The following is an 18901-nucleotide window of genomic DNA, read 5'->3' as shown; positions in this document are numbered from 1 at the left end:
GCCATGGTTTTTATCTAGTGGTAATGGATGCCAATCATTTAAAAACAATATCCATAACAATGAAGCAATATATGAATAGATACTTTCTAATTGGCACAAGAACTAGATATGTTTAGCCTAAAGAAGAAAAAATCAACAAAAAAGATGACAAAAACAACCCTTAAATTTCTTGAAGGGTTATCACAAAAACAGGGTTCATGTTTACTCTCCATAATTCCCAAAACAGGATAAGGGGCAGCATGTGGAAACTTTTCAGAGTGGGATACAAACTCAAAATAAGTTGGAATTTCCTGATGGTGAGAACAACTAAAAAGTAGAACAGCCTGATGCTCCATCTTCAAAGACTTTCAAACAGGATAGCTATTTGTTTGGGATGTTAGACGGATTCCCACCTTTCATGGGGCATGATCTAGAACAGGGGTGTGAAACTGGTGGCCCACGGGCTGGATGCGTCACGTGCACTGCAGGCCACACCCACCCGACTCTGCGAATGGGAAAAACGTCGTGAAACGTCATGTGACAGCAACGTGACGCCGTGAGTTTAACGCCCGTGATCTAGAAGTTCTCCAAGGTCCCTTCCAACATTCTGATTTTACAAATATGTTTAATGTTAAGTTGATAAAAATCAACAATACTGATACAGGATTTAATCAATGAAATGCTTCATTGCAGTCTTTAGCCAGCACAATAGGAATCAGTAATCCAAAATACCCAAATTGATCTACTTTGTGATGAATGACCACTGAATGATCATTTTGACATCCTCCACATTTCTGTAGATTAAAAGTCACAATAAATTCAGCTATTCATATAACTGTTGCAATTATTCATTTATGTTTACTGGTTGCCTTCCTTTCAGGAAGAAACTAATTTTGGGAGGGGGGGGGGAATGGATGCTCAAAATGCAATATTGGATCAAATAGTATGATACTGTGCTACACTGCACTATCATTCGATGACCTTCAATGAAGACCTTTGTCCTCCATTGGATTACCGTATTTTTCGGAGTATAAAACGTACACCGAATGTAGCCCCGCCCACCCACTGGCCCCCACCCTTTGGCCTCTGCCTCGCAGCAGTTACCTCCTTGCAAGCAAACAGCAAGAAAAAACAGCTCCTTTCAGCTTCAGCACAGCCTAGTTAGCATAAGTTGATTGGATAGGCCTCCCGACTCTCAGCTGATTTGCTCTCAGCTGTGTGCAGAGGCTCTGCTGCTTGCTGCAAAGAGGTAAATTGCTAGAGCAGATTTTTTTTCCTTGTGATAATCAAGCTATGCTGAAAACGAAAATGAAAGTAAAGCAGGCAGTTTGCTGCAACAAGGTAAAATTGCTCAGAGGCAGAGGGAGATTTCTTTTTCTTCTTTTCCTCACCCAAAAAGGTAGGTATGTCTTATACTTCAGTGCGTCTCATATTCCGAAAAATACGGTAATTCATATTGATGTATATCTCTATTTTATAGCTGTCTCCCGCAAGACCATTTGCAAATAATAGGAATGGCAGACAACAAAATATGGCAGATGCTAAGCTAGAAAAAGCTGTTATAAAGCTTCATGCTCACAAAGAGTCACGAACCTTAATAAAAAACTTAGTGCCACTTACCCACATTATTTTTACAACACGTTGGCTAGATCTTAACTGCAATAAAAACATTTATAAGGCTGTTTTAGTCCATTACTAAAGATTATCTCAGTAATTGTTTAAAACCATGTGCTGGAGAACATTAAAAATGAGGTGGGAGAAACTGAAAAATGGTTACTGGCATAAAATTGCACAACTACAGGAAATCAATCTCAGCAACTTTTACAAAGAAGGAAATAACCAGGATTACTGGTGGGCCTCGCAGCCTTCTATTTTCCATCACAGTATCCAAGGTGACTTACTTTCTGGTTGCTTTTCATTTGGTGTTATAGATCGCACAAAATCTTGTGGGGTCATAAATACTTCTGAATCTCCATGCTCATTGATGACTTTCAATGTGGCAAAGTATCGAAAGATTTTATCTGGAGTAGAGTAAGCTCGGATCCTGTTTTCATATTCCATCACCTAAAAAGAAAAATACCAGATGTGAAAATTCTCTAAATTCCAATAGCTTAGCTATTATTATTTTTTTAAAGGTAAGTGATGTTTTGATAGAAATATATAATTCCATCTAAAGCAGGGGTGAAAGGCTCCCGGTTCGGACCCGATTGCCCGATCCAATAGCAATGGCGGCGGGTGGTTCAGAGAACCGGTAGCAAAAATCCCTGCCCTCCCCCATGCCCAGCTGAGCCGCGCAATCATCAATGTTTTTTTTAAAACTTTTAAAAGCATTTTTTCTACAACCTCTTTGGCCGAAGAGGTTGTAGGGGAAAAAAATGCCTTTAAAAGCCTCTGGCGATCCCAGCTGAGTTGCCTGATCGTCAGAGGCTTTTAAAAGCATTTTTTTCCTGCAACCTCTTAAGGTTGTAGAAAAAATGCTTTTAAAAGTAAAAAAAAAAAAGTTGGCCATGCCCACCCAGTCACATTAAATCCCCCTACCAAGCCACGCCCACAGAACCAGTAGATTTTACATTTCACTACTGATCTAAAGGCCCAAGCTGAGTTGATAGGGTCTACCGTATTTATCTCTCAGTATTATGAATCTATCCTCCAGGCAGATTGCAAGAGACATAAAAGCCAAATTAGGTTTCTGTCCTGAAATGGTGGAACATTTTGGAAAAAATAAAAACAAATTAGGCCTAGAAACAACAGAGCAGACAAAAAACCAGCACCATAATGAAGAAATAATTGTGAGAAGGCAGTTAAAATTGGCATTGAAATAAAAGTGACAATCAGTCCTATTTTGTGAGTGAAGCTTTTATAGTAAGAAAATACCATCATAGTTTAACTCCCCTGCCTCACTCTAATCAATCAATCAAAATGTATTTGCGGTCCAAGACCAAACACAATAAAAGACCAGCATATGATACAATAATAACCATAAAAGAAAAAAAAAATTAAAATTGCAAGAAAATCCTAAAGCAAATGGTTATTAGCATAGAAGAGGAACTAGATGTTGTGGTCCACCAGCAGCCTGTGGAGCTGGCAGCGGACAGTGAGGAGGCTGGGAGGACCATGGGCTAGTCCTGGAGGCTGGGGAAGGCCCAGACGAGGGCTCTGCGTCAGAGGCAGAGATGGGGTCAAGGCCATCTGGAAGTGATGCGCGGACTCCGGAGCCTCCAGAGTCGGACAGCAGAGAAGCAGAAGAACAGGAGGAGCCTGTTCCTAGTGCATGCATGCACAGAGCTGCCAGAAGGCAAGAACAGCTAAAGCAAAAGGGACGACTTGGGTATAAGAAGCAGCAAAGGCTCTTGGGCTCTTTGTAGGAAAGCAACATTGCTAAATCTGTTTCTAGTCGGCCTCTCTTGTTTCTGAACTTCGTGGGGTTTTGCCAAGAAAGGCCTTTGGCAGCGTGCCAAAGAAGATAAAGGTTTGTGATAAGCCCAAAGGACTTTTTCTGAAGGACTTGTTTTGGAATTAATTTGGACTAAGCTGGGAATGAAGTAATTCTCAGCTGTTATAATAAAATAGGTTTGTTGGGGACTAATTGTGTCTTGTAATGACCAAGTGAACCTAGGTCACAACACTAGATAGTTTCTGATATCTACAGTTATTGAGCTACTTAGATGGACTCCAGAGGATGGTAGAGGACAGGAAGGCCTGGAGGAACATTGTCCATGGGGTTGCAATGGGTCGGACAAAACTTCGCAACTAACAACCACCACAACAGTTATTGATGAATATTTGCAACCTTCAAGTGGCAGCATGTCAAGTGCAAGAAACCAGGAGCCAGGATAGAGTTTGAAAAGACTATATGAGTTTATTTCATGCTAAGAATCTGATCTAAGTCAAAGCAAATTGGCACTAGATAAAAGTAAGTAGAATTCACAGGGAGTTGGCCTCTAGTGGAAGCGTAGCAACTCCAAAGTGATGGCCCATTTGACTCCACCGTCAAGCTCAGCCTAGTCATCTCCTACAAAGCATGAGGCTTGCGTGGCTGCTGCCAGGTGAGGGAAAGGTGCATGAGGGTGCATAGGTGATCAGAGAGGTGTAGCAGTGAGCGCAACTAGGCTTGACAAGGTGCACAACGGTGCTGTCAGGCCTGGAAGCCGTCTTTTGCATTAGGCCTTCAGACCTGCCACATTTACTACTGTGGGAAACTGGGAGGGGGGATTGTATGGAGCATGGGTGATATATAGTCATAATAACATTCCTTTCTCAAAAAGTCAAGGACAACTTGCCCTGTACCTGGAAGGCTGCAACTGGGAGGCATCTCCAGTTGGGACGATGTTTGATTGGACCATGTGATGCACTTGTGGGTTTTGGGCAGGGACTTGAACTTTCCTTTGGGTGGGGAAAACCTGGAAACTTCAGATTCGGGTTTCCCCAGATGTCCCAATATGGCATCTCTAATAAAATGGAACTTTGAGGAAACTCAAAGCCTCGGGGGTGTTACTTGGAACCTTGGTGTGCAAGTGGCAGGATGAGCATAGTGTGAGTACAGTGGGGCTTGGAGAAGATGCAGAGGGTCTGTGAGTTGTTGCTGCTCTTCATGAATGAAGAGAAGTTATGGGAGGTTGCACTGTTGGAGAGACTTATCCAAGCAACTTGCAATCTTCTGTGCCAACTTCCCCATGACTTTGCTTTTGGTAAGCTAATTGGTCATTCCAGGCCTGTTTATCTCCCACAGGAGACCTACTGCTGAGAGAGAGTAATTCGATTTGGAAATGATTGGACAAAATAACTCCTTAATAATAACAACATCGGTTGATGACTGCTGCCTCTATGACCTTGGGAGAAAGAAGGGAAGAGATACTGCCTAGAAAACCAGAAAAGGCAGAAGTTAAACCCCAGGGGCTTAGCAGTCAGAAAAAGAAACATAGGAAGGACCTGGCCTAATGGATCAAGCAGTTAAAAGTGGCGGAGAAAAGTTTGTACTTTCAGACTTGCAAGATTGATGTCAGCCCTTCCCCCAGGTAAACCAGACAGGAAACAGAATTAGATGAACAAATTCTACTTTCGTGTAAGGCTACATTAACACGATCTTGCAAGTCATTCACACAGGGAGTGAAATCCTCTGCTACCGGTTCTGTGAGTCTGTTGCGCAGCACTAAAAAAGGGGCATTTTGAACCTTCCGAGTCTGCAAAGGTAAATAGAACAGCGGGGGGAGGAGAGAATCTGCTGTGCCACGCGATTTAGATTAGCCAGAAAGCAGGAAATCTGACGATTCTAGCTCATATAAATCGGGCATCACAGCTGATCGTCGCCCAGTTGATCACCGGAAATACCAGTTCGCCAGTAGCATTTTTTACTACCAGTTCGGGAGAATCGGTCCGAACCGATAGCATTTCATCCCTGATCCACACATATTTAGAATCATTTCAATGGCAACAAATGAATAAAAATTCACTTGTAGATTTCCAGAAAAGGCTTCTTCTTTTCTCTTCTGTGCCATAGCTCTCAATTTGCTGATGGAAAACAAAACAAAACAAAACAAAAAAAACCCCACAATATATGCTCCCATATGCTTCCTTTACCCTCAAGCCCAAAGACTCATTCCCTTCTAAGAAGGGACAGGGTTGAATTTTGAGACTGATACAAAAGTGATTATGAATGCCTGTTTACCCTGAATGAATTTAAATTCCAAGAGCCTATATCTTATAGTACTAAAACACTTCATGATGGCCTGAACATTTGTATATTACTTTTACAAAATCGTGAATAACTACTGAAGTACCAAATGATTGGAAGAGAAACAAAGAATAGGATAGGATAGGATAGGATAGGATAGGATAGGATAGGATAGGATAGGATAGGATAGGATAGGATAGGATAGGATAGGATAGGATAGGACAGGACAGGACAGGACAGGACAGGACAGGACAGGACAGGACAGGACAGAACAGAACAGAACAGAACAGAACAGAATAGAATTCTTTATTGGCCAAGTGTGATTGGACACACAAGGAATTTGTCTTTGCTGTATATACTCTCAGTGTACATGAGGAGGATAAAATACATTCATCAAGAATAAAAAGATACAACACTTAGTGATAGTCAAGGTTACTAATAAACTATCAAATTGTACTAGGAAACAAATAAAAACAATATAAATTGAAAGATACAAGCAACATGGTTATAGTAATAAGTGGGAAGAGATAGATACTAGTAAGGAAGAGAAGAATAATAGTAATAATACAGTCTTAGTAAATTATTTGACGGTGTTGTGGGAATTACTTCTCCCAATTTTCAAAAAGGACAAAAACAGGAACTAGTTAGTTCCACCTTAATACTTGGGAAGTTTCTAGGATGTACTGCAAAGACAATGATGTTTTAAGTGCACAGTCACACAGAGGATAGGGAGTTCTGGTTTGATAATAGTACCTGTCAAAAACCATGGTATAGTCAGCAGTTGATTGCAACCTGAACATGACACAGCAAAGGTGATATGACTACAAAAAAGGTAAAGGCAATGTTAGGGTGCATTCAAAGAAATATGATTTCCAGATCATAGGAGATCATAACACTGCTCAGATCTCACTGTAAGCGCTATGTCCAACTTTGGACACCATGCTTTAACAATTCAGACAAACTGGAAAAAGTTCACCGAAGGGCAACAAGGATGATAAGGGAACTAGAATTAAATCCTATAAAAAGATATACAAGGACATATTTGGCTCTGAGATAGCTTTCATATTCCAGCTTAATTTTCAAAATATCCAAAAAGATAGCGCATGAAGAAAGTAAAGATTTCTATGATTCCAAAGTGTAGAAAGACAGAGTAGTTAATCTAAATTAAAGACTTCAACTAAATATTAGCAGAAGAAACCTCTAAATGACAAATTCCACGGTGGAATCAATTACCAAAACAGATGGTGGGATTTTTCTCATTAGATGCACCCAGTTAGAGACTGGACAGCCATCCAAAAATTATTTCATTTCCTACACTGAGCAAGAGTTTAGACTTCATGGCCTAAATGTCACTTATCAAAACTAGGATTCCACAATTCTCTCATCCAAACTCAGAAAAAAAAATATCCAAAATCCAAAACCCATCCACATGTATGTATAAATGATTCATTTGATTTGCATCCTGGTTTAAACCATTCTTTATCTACCCTCGTCAGCCTCAAAAATATTTGTGGGATTATTAGAACTTAAAACACCAAGCTAGAAAGCAAGAGACCGTGAGTTCAAGCCCCACTTTACCCATGAAAGTCAGTGGGATGACTTTGGGTTCAGTCACTCTCTCTTAGCCCAATTTACCTCACAGGGTTGTTGTTTCTGGGAAAAATAGGAGGAGGAAGGAGTGTTGGTTGTATTTGTCACCTTGAGTTATTTGTAAAAACGCTAAAGGCATGATATCAAAAATAAAAATAAATGACCTGTCAAAAAGTTGTTCTTGACCACTAATTCAAATAAATGCAGTTTAATAAAGACATACCTTACGGTCTCGAAATCCAGAACGCTGTTTTTTCTTCTTTCCTTCTGCCTGAGAAACGTTATTGGACTCCAGAGCTTTCTCTTCATCGCTCCCTTCATTCGCTACTTCTCTGTTTTTCATTTTCTCATCCGCCGCGTGCACGTCGTGATTCACAGAAGGCGATGCTTCCGCCTGGGCTCTAAGATTAAAAACAGGGAGGAAAGTCCTTCTGATTATTTAAAATGCCCACAAGAAAAACACTTCAGAGAAATGAATGACCTCAATCCTGGCTGTGCAAATTATTCAAAACAGGTGATTTACGGAGCACATTATCCCGGAGAAAACACCTTTTTTTTCCCAAAGTGTTAAAATAATACCGTGGTTGCAAGGTTCACACTGCTATTCCCAGCTGTCTCTACCTGCATATGTTTTCCTCTGCCGGTGCCAAGCACAAGGTCAGCTTTCAAAGGACATGGCTGTTTTAACACTTTGAAGGCAGAAGTTGCACCTACATTCAGAAATTCTTGCAAAGGGCCTGTTCCAAAGGCTTCATTTGGGTTTATTATCTACAGCTAAACTTCTACGCCTTTGCAGAAGCTTGCACAGCTGCTTCGTAACCTGCCCCCAGTTGCTTATGAAGCATTTATAAGTAGCTAGATTTATGAAGCAGCTAAATGAATCTGGAAAAACATGCAACAACTGCTTTAATTATTCCGAGAAATGTGCTTTGTCTAAGTTCCTGTGAGTTGTGAAGGGCTTCTTTCCAAGGATTTGCGTAGCAATAATACAAATTTTGGGTTGAGTTATATGAAAATTCCTCGATTCTCATGTGATGCACAAGTTGGGCTTAATTCAAGCAAGGAATTCTATAATGAAGGAAGTGCTGAATGGAAGAAAAAGTCAAGCATGGAAAATGTGTGTTGCCTTAGCATCTGGACATTCATGAGCAATAAGCAACGTCCAAAGGTAACCGCTGAAATAGGTCACTGATTATTTAACAAAATGCCACAGAGAAGTTTGCTGCAAAAATAGCAGCATACAATATAACCCAGCAATAACTGAATGTATCTACATAATTTGAATAGTTCACTCTAAATGTTTAGGCACATGAACAAAAGTTGCAAGTATAAATCTTAAATTGGCAGGGTTATTAAGGAAATCCACTCTAGTGTAGGTTAACTGTTATTTTGATTACTATTTTATTAATTATTTTGATGATTATTAATTGATCTAATTGAAGTTTGACTAAATCTTGGCAATGACAACTGTTTGGCAAAATGCAATAGAAGTTTCTCTGTTTTACTATTCGCATATGCAAATAATACTTTGAAAAGCCAATACTGGATACCTGTTTAAAGGCTGATGTTGGAAGCCAATGAAGAAAATGAGATCCTTGATTATAGAGGATATAAATATAGGGGGAATAACCAAGGGAATATAATTTTCTACCTACGAACAATAGAGAGAACAAAAGCAAGAACAGTGAGAGGTACCACTTCAAATCCAGAGCACAGAATGAGCTAATTAAGGAAAAATGATAACTCCACAAAATTCCTGTGGATGATGATATTCAGACTCAGAAATAAATATTGGGGGCAACCTTTCACCCTAGTGACAAAAACAGGTGACCACAGAAGCAAACAAAAGGAAAACAATTTTGCGATAAATTAGCAAGCACCCAAAATGTGGCAGAGAATCAAATTTACTGAGCCAATCGAAAACTACAAGGCTATCAACTGTTTTTTCCTCAAAATTAGGCATTTATCTGCACATCGACTTAAGAAAGACCTTAAAAGAATAAAATCACTGATAAATAGGAAATCGAAAGTCAAGGAGACACGTTTTAGAACTTTTCACCTCTGCCATTAAATCAGCTTTGATTTCTTTAAAGAGATTTACAAAATGATCAGATTTAGGGAAGTTCCTATTTCACTGGAAAAATTGTCAACAGTGATGTCTGTAAACACATACTGAATTACTTACAGGTAGTCCTTGACTTACAACTATTCGTTTAGTGGTTGTTCAAAGTTACAACGGCACTGAAAAAAGCGACAACTGGTCCTTCCATTTGCAACCACTGCAGCATCCCCATAGCTTAACAACCGTATGACTCATTTAACAACCATGGCAAAAGAGGCCACAAAATTGGCTGTGACTCACTTAGCAACCTTTTGGCTTAGCAAACAGTAACTCTGGTCCCAGTTGTGGTTGTAATTTGAGAGCTGTGGCGGCGCAGTGGTTAGAATGCAGTATTGCAGGCTAATTCTGTTGACTGTCAGCAGTTCGATCCTGACCGGCTCAAGATTGACTCAGTCTTCCATCCTTCTGAGGTCAGTAAAATGAGGACCCAGATTGTTGGAGGCAATAGGCTGACTCTGTAAACTGCTTAGAAAGGGCTGTAAAGCACTGTGAAGAGGCATATAAGTCTAAGTGCTATTGCTACAATATTATAAGTGGATATAACTTGAGATTGAAGTGTCACAAAAAAAATGATAAAATCATCCAGAAACATGAGTACAAGCTCAATTCTTTCAAAAGTATCACCTTCCCCACTGGAAAAGTACATACAATCAAATTCTATATTTATTTCAGAGAGAAGAGCCAAAAAAGTGAGATATATCCTTAAACGGAAGAAGGGAGGGAAATAAGATGAGCAGTTCTGGTACTGCTAACTCCTGATCAGCCTCTGGCAGCTATTCTATGTGACAGACTTGAAAGTACTAATGTATTCAGGTAAAGTTGGAAACCCAAGGGAGATACTGAAACATTCAGAAATGCTGCCCATGGTCTTTAAAATGCAAAATCATTGTGATGAATGCAAATTAAGTGATGCAGGTCACGATAACACAACAGCACACCATATGCATCTTTAAAATGGGCAAAGTTTCTGCTGAATAGCAGTGCTATTTGTTCCCTGGTTATTGAATGAAATTCATTTTGCAACATTCCGGAAACAAATTCTATTAAATCCCAGGAAAGGGTAATCAAACTGAAGCCACACTGTTACAATTTTAGATGGAGTTTCTTAGGAGTAACTCTCACCAGCACAATAGGTTTTACTTCTGAGTAGATATGGGCTAGGACCTATTCATGATTACAGAGAATGTGGCTCTGTTCAATGGGTACGGCAAAAAAGAAGACGCTTGTGATAATTTAAATGCTAATTAGGAAAGAAGTGAGAATTTAAAAGACCACGATGAGTTCATTTCATTGTGATACGAACTGTCCACGACAGAGACTTAGAGGGACAACATCAGCAAGTATTATGGGCCGAATTGGCAAAAGAAAGCTAAAGACCGTATTGGTTGGAAACATGCGGAAGAGGTCTTCATCCTGCAGTGGATAAACAATGGCTAAAATGATGATGATGATGAATGAGTTCATATATGAATATGAATACTGAATACTGTCAAAAACAAAATCAAATTCCTCAATTGTTCCTATTGGGTATAATTATGGACTGTACAGTATCAGAGACTAAATTGATTTTGAACCTAATACCAGCAGCTAGGCTGTTGGTAGCACAATATTGGAAGAAGGACTCTTTGCCTACTATTGAAGAGTGGATATTGAAAGTAACGAACCTAGCAGAAATGGCAAAAATCTCAGCGTACTTGAAGGACTATACACAAGAAAGATATGTATCGGAATGGAGAAGATGGATTGACTATATTCAAAATAAATATCAGACAAGAAAATATCAAATAGTTTATGAATGAATGTTAAGTATTAGAAGTATTTTGTTATTTATAGTGGAGTTAAGGTTTCAGGGGGGGAGTTAGTAGTCTGAGGATAAGTAGGTTAATCTAGTTTATGATTGTTAAATGAAACACCTTGTATTTTGCTCTGGGAAGTCTGGAGGGGAGGGTGGGATGTGGGGAAGGAAAGGGTGGGGGGAATATGGGGGGGAGGAAAATTTTTGTTTTTTTGTAAAACCTTTCAATAAAAAAAACAAAAAACAAAATCAAATTGTGGTTCCATTTCTACATAAAGCTTAGTGCTGCAGATCTTCTGTACCAAAATCCACCTTCTATCCCCCACTGTAAAATAAAGTGAAACAAGTTGAGTTATACCAAAGATGCTTTTTTTTCAAGAGGCAACTGGACTTTCTGGTTTTTCTTTGAAGAAACGTCTTCAAAAAAAAACCCAGAAAGTCCAGTTGCCTCTTGAAAAAAGCATCTTTGGGACAACCATGACCTGGATGACTGAGAATCTCCATGGACATTAAGTTGAGTTATAATAACAGAGTGTACAAAGTATTAGAATCTTTAGTAATGTGCTACAGAACATTGACCAAAACCTAATATTGCTTAAAGTACAACATAAATAGATCAAGATTGATTATATACCATGGAGTCAATCTCAGTTGATTTGCAGGAAAATCTCCAGGATGCTCTGTCACCAATGGCCCTTCAGGTCATCCAACAGTGCCTCCATCACCCCTACAACCAAGATTATTCTGCTATCATCCTCCTCTCTTTCTTTCCATCTTTCCTAACATTATAGACTTCACAAAGAAGCTGAGTCTTCTTCATAGGATGTGTTCAAAATACAAAAATATAAACGTGGTCATTTGTCCCTCAAATGAGAACTCTGGATTGACTTCTTCCATGATCTATTTATTTGTTTTCTTGGCTATCAATGGTATTCTTCTCCAACAACAAAATCCCTACCTAACATACCTAAAAATAAAATAATGCAGCATCTTACTCCTTAACACTGAAAGTAAAAACTAAAATTAGCTAAGGGGAAAAAAAACTCATACCTTCTATTCTATTGTACAGGTAGTCCTCAACTTACAATGTTCATTTAGTGACCATTTGAAGTTACAACAGCACTGAGAAAAAGGTAACATGACCATTTTTCACACTTATGCAGCATCTCCATGGTCACATGATCAAAATTCAGATGCTTGGCAACGGACTCATACTTATGACAGTTGCAGTGTCCCAAGGTCACATGATCACCTTTTGTGACCTTTTGACAAGCAAAGTCAATGGGGAAGCCACATCCACTTAACAATCGTGTTAATAACTTAACTGCAGAGATTGACTTAATAACTGTTGCAAGTAAAGTCATAAAACAAGGCAATCATCACTTAACAATGTCTCACTTAGCAGCACAAATTTTGGGCTCCATTGTGGTCGTAAATCGAGGACTACCGGTATAGGAAGTTTTAAACTAAATGCTGAATGGATGGTGCAATAAATCAGCAATATAGAAATAAACAGTACTGTAAAGTCTAGTAATGTAAAATATTGATAAGTTACAATTGATATTCAGTCCAAGAACGACCAAGAATTGATGGAGCAATATAGCAATTTGGTTACTCGTGTAGACCAAAAATTAGTTGTTTGAACACAGTCACAACTGTTGTGCTAAACTTTACTACATTGGGTAATAAGGCGTTTCTTATCCAATAGGAGGAAATTAACATAAAATTTCTCAGACTGGCCTGGAGTACAGAACCACAAAGGAAAAATGAGTTCTTCGGGTATCATGATAGGAACAGCAATGTAACAACACCATGGAGAATGGATTCAACTGAACTCTACTGAGTTAAACTAGCTGTAGAAACTTTATTAAATCTCCCATGTAAAAGTACAGAAGGCAATCTACTGAATCGAAATCATTTCGTTGAAACGGGAAGATCTTTGAATGGGTGTAATTAGCTGCTTTCCCCCTGGAGTGATTAAATCATACTTACGTAGATTTTGGAATGAGGCTTTAGTCATTCCAGTGTTCAGTATCTAAACACTTTTTGCTGATAATTTTCTTAGGTAGGTTGAGTTAATTGGATGAAATGTAGGAAATCCCCCTCTAAAAATTACTTGCATCCAAGAGTATTGGAATTTATTGGACGAAAGAAACGGAGTCAACCCAACTGGGGAAAAAATGGCATTTGAGCCAATAATTGAAAATTAATACCAGAGCTCTTACCTCAATCCTCATATGACCACTGTCTAGCCTCAGAATTACATCAGATACGCATTTTAGAGCTTGATCCACTACTTTTATAAACTTACATACAATTTCCAACAGCCTATAATTAGGATAAGGGCCTAACTGGGATCCATAAAGCAACTGAGCCAAGGATTCCACTCTAAACAGCTTTAGAGCTGCAGAGATACATTTCTGCTTTTTCTGTGGAAAAAAAAGGAGTAGTTGAAAAACTTAGAACAGAATAAAGAATCTGGAAGGGACTTTGGAGATATTCTAGTCCAGGGGTGTCAAACTCACGGGCCATGGGCCGGATGCGCCATGTGCTGGCCACGCCTACCCCTGGTTTAGTGAAGGGGTCACAATATGTCACATGACGATGCACGTTTGACACCCCTGTTCTAGTCCAATCCCCTTCTCAAGCAGACCCTATACCATTTCAGACAAACCACTGTCCAGTCTCTTCTTGAAACTTCCAGTGATGGACCACCCACAACTTCTAGCGGCAAGCTGATTAATTGCTCTCACTGTGTTCTGCCCCAGATACAGACCCCAAAGGACGCAGCACAGACAAAGTCCGTTCAGACCTTAGTTTACTATAAACCAGTCTTTTATAACAACGGCTGTTAATTAACTGCATTAACAACCACCAAGAATTCAAAGAATAATAACTGAAAGCTTACTATGGTTGGCAGAATGCCCAGAAGCAATTTGCAGGAAGCTGATAAGATAAGCAAGACAAGACACGAAGGTATGTGAACGAAGTTGTTCCCTGCAAATTGCTTCAGTCGGCGTTCCTCCTTAAATAGGCTAAGGGAGTGGCCAATTAGCCCCAAGCCTTACTCTCGAGGAGACCTCCTCCTGAGGAGCCACTCCTGCTTTTTGGCAGCTCTGCGCGCCCGTGCATCGAGAAGAGGTTCCTCCTCTTCGTCCTCTTCACTTAAGGGAGCTTCTGGAGGTTCTGAAGGCCCTGGCTGAATCCCCGCCTCTGGCACCACATCTTCTCCAGCCTCCTCATTGTCCGACTCGAGTGCCAGCTGCACAGACTGCTGGCGCAGCACCACACCAGCCTCCTCGTTGTCTGAATCAGCTACTAGCTGCACAGGCTGTGTACGGGCCACAACACACTGTCAGGAAATTTCTCCTTAGTTCTAGGTTGAATTTCTTTTTAACCATCTTTCACCCGTTACTTCTTATCCTGCCCTCAGGTGCTATGGAGAAGAGGTCAATTCCCTCTTCTCTGTGACAGGCCCTAAAGTCAGCTATTATATCACCCCTAGTCCTTCATTAGACTAAGCAAACCTAGTTCCTCCAATCATTCATTGTACAAAGATGCTTTTTCAGGAGGCCACTGGACTTTCTTGCTTTTTCTTTTGAAGACGTTTCCCTTCTCATCCAAGAAGCTTCTTCAGCTCTGACAGGATAGTGGGGAATGGAAGCACTGAAGACCTGTCAGAGCTGAAGAAGCTTCTTGGATGAGAAGCAAAACGTCTTTAAAAGAAAAACAAGAAAGTCCAGTTGCCTCCTGAAAAAGCACCTTTGGGACAACCATGACCTGGATGACTGAGAAGCTCTACATACATTCATTGTATAGTTAGCCTCCAGACCTCTTATCATTTTTGTTGCTCTTCTCTGCACTCTTTATAGAGTTTACATGGATAGGTTTACAGTTTATTTCGATATTGCTGATTTATTGCACCATCAATATAGCATTCTATTATATGACGGCACTGAAGGAATGCTAGTTAGAGTGATGCAGTGGCCGAGAGGTGGAGCTCTCGCTTCACAATCGGGAGGCTGTGAGTTCGATCCTAGGTAGAGGCAGATATTTCTCTCTCTGGGCACAATGAGAATATATCTGCTGAACAAAGCTCTGCATTGGCGAGAGGAAGGGCATCCGGCCATTAAACGCTCTGATAGCTCCATTCAGTTGCCCAGACTGCACCCTGCAAGGGATTATGGGGTCGTTAAAGGATGATGATGATACAACCTAGACATTACGGCCATCACAGCATTCCTGCTGTGATCCTGATTTGTGGCCTTCCTTGTCAGTTTTCCACAAGAAAAGTCAATGGGAAAGCAGGCAGGAAGTTGAAAATTGCAGTCATGTGAGGTCCTCACTTAATGACTGGCATGGTCCTTTTTTAACAATGGCAACCAGGGCTTCCAGAACTGCTGTCACTACGTGACATAGTCATGTGGGTTATTTTTTTAAAACTTACAATCAACCACTTAATAATGGAATTTCCAATCCCAATTAGCATTGTTAAACAAGGACTACCTGTTAAACAAAGATCCTGACTTTAATCAAAGACCCCGGCTTTAAAAGACCACACCTCAATATTTAAAGTATTTTTTGCTTAATTTCCTGTTCTTTTATTACACTGAAGCTTTTTGCATGTTTTAGCAAAGACCGCTATATTAGTCTTTTGGAAGTTTATTAAAAACTGCTTTGTACACTAAGCTAGGAACTTCTTTGGGTAATTCAGACCTTAAAACAGATTTTAACATCTGGAAGATTTGGCTGGATGCTGGGATTTTTACTTTAGCTCAGGTATTGATGATAATGATGAATTTTAATCATTTTCTGTGTTACTAGATAAATCCCATTTTCCATTGCCAATCACTGGTAGCATTTACAACTACAACGTTTACTGACGTTCTGAAATGGACAAGTGGCATTTTCAGCTTCTGAGTCACTTAATGCATTTGACATGAATAATTACCCAATTTAACGAGAGAGAAAAGCCCACAATTAAAATCAAAATCCATTTCCCATGCACTTTAAAAGAATGAATGAAATAAGGAACTGGATATCCCTATTTTCTCTAAAATTGTTCTAAACCTAATATAAAAAATGACAATAGATTTTAGATTTAGCAAAAAACAAAACAAAACCCAACCCCAATATTTCAGACTTAATGGATCATTTGTAAAGAATAATGGAGTTTTTGTATAGAAAAGGAATGCTGCTAGAAACATAAGAATAATAATACTTTGTTAAAACAAACACTGTATTTTTGCAACATTTTAATGTTACTATGTTCTGGGGGGAAATAATTGCATGTGTTAATTTGACCTTGAGATGAGATGTAGTAATTTTGGATGTTTATATTCTTTTGAATTATATGTGCCTATTACATGGAATTTGCAACTGCACAATCGAAATTGATTCTCTAGACACCTTTTATGGCTAAAAGGCCAGTCTTTTAACAATGCAGGGATAAATTTATGAGCCCAGATGTCTGTAGATTGAAGACCTGGTGTTGTTACTTGTGACTCATAAACAAGTTGCTAATAGAGATGGATTATGTATAGAAGGTTACAGTGAAATACGGCGGTGCTTTATTGAAACGGTTGTGTAAATCTTAATGTATATACACAGATACACATGAGAAACCCTTGTCTGGAAGTTATGCTGTTCTTGCATCAATCCCCAGGAAGTTCACAGGTTCACCGGGGAGGTCACACTTAATGACCCACCTAAGAGAAGGATTTAGGAGCAAGAACCCATAATGGCTCTCTGCGTACTCACCTATTGAGCCTATACATCCGAAAACCAGAATAAATATGTGGTTCCCCTAACCAATTTGCTCAAACTGAAGAAGCTACCTGGATAAGCATTTCAAACCAAAAAGAAAAGACGTCCAGCTGCTATGACTAAACTTCCAGATAACTCTAACTCAGGGGTGTCAAACACAAGGCCTGCGGGCCGCATCCGGCCCGCAATGTGGTCGGATCCAGACCCCGGGGCTATCCTGGAAAATGTAAGGGGTGTTGTGACCTAGGCTTATTGAGTTATTACAATACACAATTAGTCCCAAACAAACCTATTTTATTATAACAGCTGAGAATTACGTTCATTCCCAGCTGAGTCCCAATTAGTTGCAAAACAAGTCCTTTGGAAGAAGTCCTTCGGGATAATCACCAACCTTTATCTTCTTTGACACCCTGCCAAAGGCCTTACTTGGCAAAGCCCCACGAAATTCAGAAACAAACAAGAGATGCTGACTGGAAACAGAGTTAGCAATGTTGTTTTCCTGCAAAAGGCCCAAGTGCCTTTGTTTTTCTTTTAAGCATATGGGAGGGGCCAATCATCTCCTGGCCTTACTCCCAAGTCGCCCCTTTTGCTTTAGCTGCTCTTGCCTTCTGGCAGCTCTGCCCATGCGTGCACTAGGAACAGGATCCTCCTGTTCCTCTGCCTCTCTGCTGTCTGACTCTGGGGGCTCCGGAGTCCACACATCACTCCCAGATGGCCCTGGCCCCGTCTCTGCCTCTGACACAGAGCCCTCGTCCGGCCCATCTCCAAACTCCAGGACTGGCCCATGTTCCTCCCCAGCCTCCTCACTGTCCAACTCCGCTGCCAGCTTCTCAGCCTGCTAGCGGACCACAACAAGGAGCCATCCTGCATCACTTTGGCCCAGTCTACCTAATGCGAAGAGGAAACATCAGGCCAGCATGGCTTCAGCTCGGTCTACCCAGTGCAAAGAGGAAACATGCCAGCAGTTTGGGGAGTGATATCAAGCTGGCCATGCCCACCCAGTCAGCCACGTCCAGTGTGTGGCATCAAGCTGGCCACGCCCACCCAGTTGGCCACATCCACCTGGGCCCCCCGAGGTCAACCACAGCCCTCAATGAAATTGAGTTTGACACCCTTCCTCTAACTGGATGACTGAGAATCTTCATCGACACGAGAAGCCCTTATATATTGTTCTTGCTCTTGTATCATTTTCTTTCTTTTCTCTTTTTGTTATTCTTTCCTCTTTTTTATGGCTTTTTATGTTTTTATTTATTATAAATAAAGCAACAGCAACAACACAGGACCATGGAACGATAAGAGCGTTGAAGTTATTAAAATTTGCAGCATTAGAATTTTTTTAAAAAAACAACAACACAAGGTGTGCTGGATAGCAACTTTAAAACTAAAAGAACTAAAACGAGGGTCTCCATTCAATCTGCACTGTTTCCTTTCATGGGTTTTAAACTCTTTTATATAGCATTTAAATACATTATACAGTGGTTTTTTTTCCCCTCTCCCTAATTTGTTCCAGGGTGAATCAAGAAACATGCTGTGCAAAGAGATTTCTAGTCCAAGTGATCAGCATAGCTTCCCAAGAGATTGAGAAGGCAGTGACCCATCAGAAGGATTTCTGCCTAAGGCAAAGAGAAGAACCAATGTTTAGCAATTCATAAATACTTGTACTGCTCTTTTATGTTCAGACAACCATGCCCCCTAAATGTTATCCTTCAAGTCTATTAGTTCTCCCATTGCCTTCTTACAGCTGAGAAAAAGTCACTGAGTTGGCTTTGTGCCTAAGGCAGGACTAGAATTCCTAGTTTCCTGGTTTCTAGCCTAATATCTTAGCCACGATACTGTTGTGATTCCAACCCCCGAGGCCGATTTATCGGAGGGAGAAGGCCCCGAACATGAAGGAGAGGAGTTGGCCAGGCCTCCCTCTCCAGGACCCTCCTCTCTGGCAATGCCTCAGATGTCTCCTGAAGGAGAAGAGATTGGCCAG

At 40.3% G+C, this 18901-nt stretch overlaps 1 protein-coding gene across 3 annotated transcripts in view; it reads right to left on the bottom strand.

Annotated features, from left to right (window-relative positions):
• The window catches only part of MICU1 (mitochondrial calcium uptake 1), a 166551-nt gene that overhangs the window by 106608 nt on the left and 41042 nt on the right, over positions 1-18901 (bottom strand). For all 3 annotated transcript variants that reach the window (XM_034425988.3, XM_034425984.2, XM_087871778.1), the window contains exons 3-4: positions 7464-7641; positions 1881-2043 (exon numbers count right to left, since the gene is read on the bottom strand). In XM_034425988.3, coding sequence (XP_034281879.2) covers positions 1881-2043; positions 7464-7641 — 341 coding nt within the window. The remainder of the gene's footprint in view (positions 1-1880; positions 2044-7463; positions 7642-18901) is intronic.

The sequence above is a fragment of the Pantherophis guttatus genome, chromosome 6 (genome assembly GCF_059756535.1).
Source record: "Pantherophis guttatus breed Tessera chromosome 6, ASM5975653v1, whole genome shotgun sequence".
In the NCBI taxonomy this organism is placed as follows: Eukaryota; Metazoa; Chordata; class Lepidosauria; order Squamata; family Colubridae; genus Pantherophis; species Pantherophis guttatus.
Note: the sequence above shows the minus strand (reverse complement) of the source record. Positions and strands in the feature narration are given on the sequence as shown.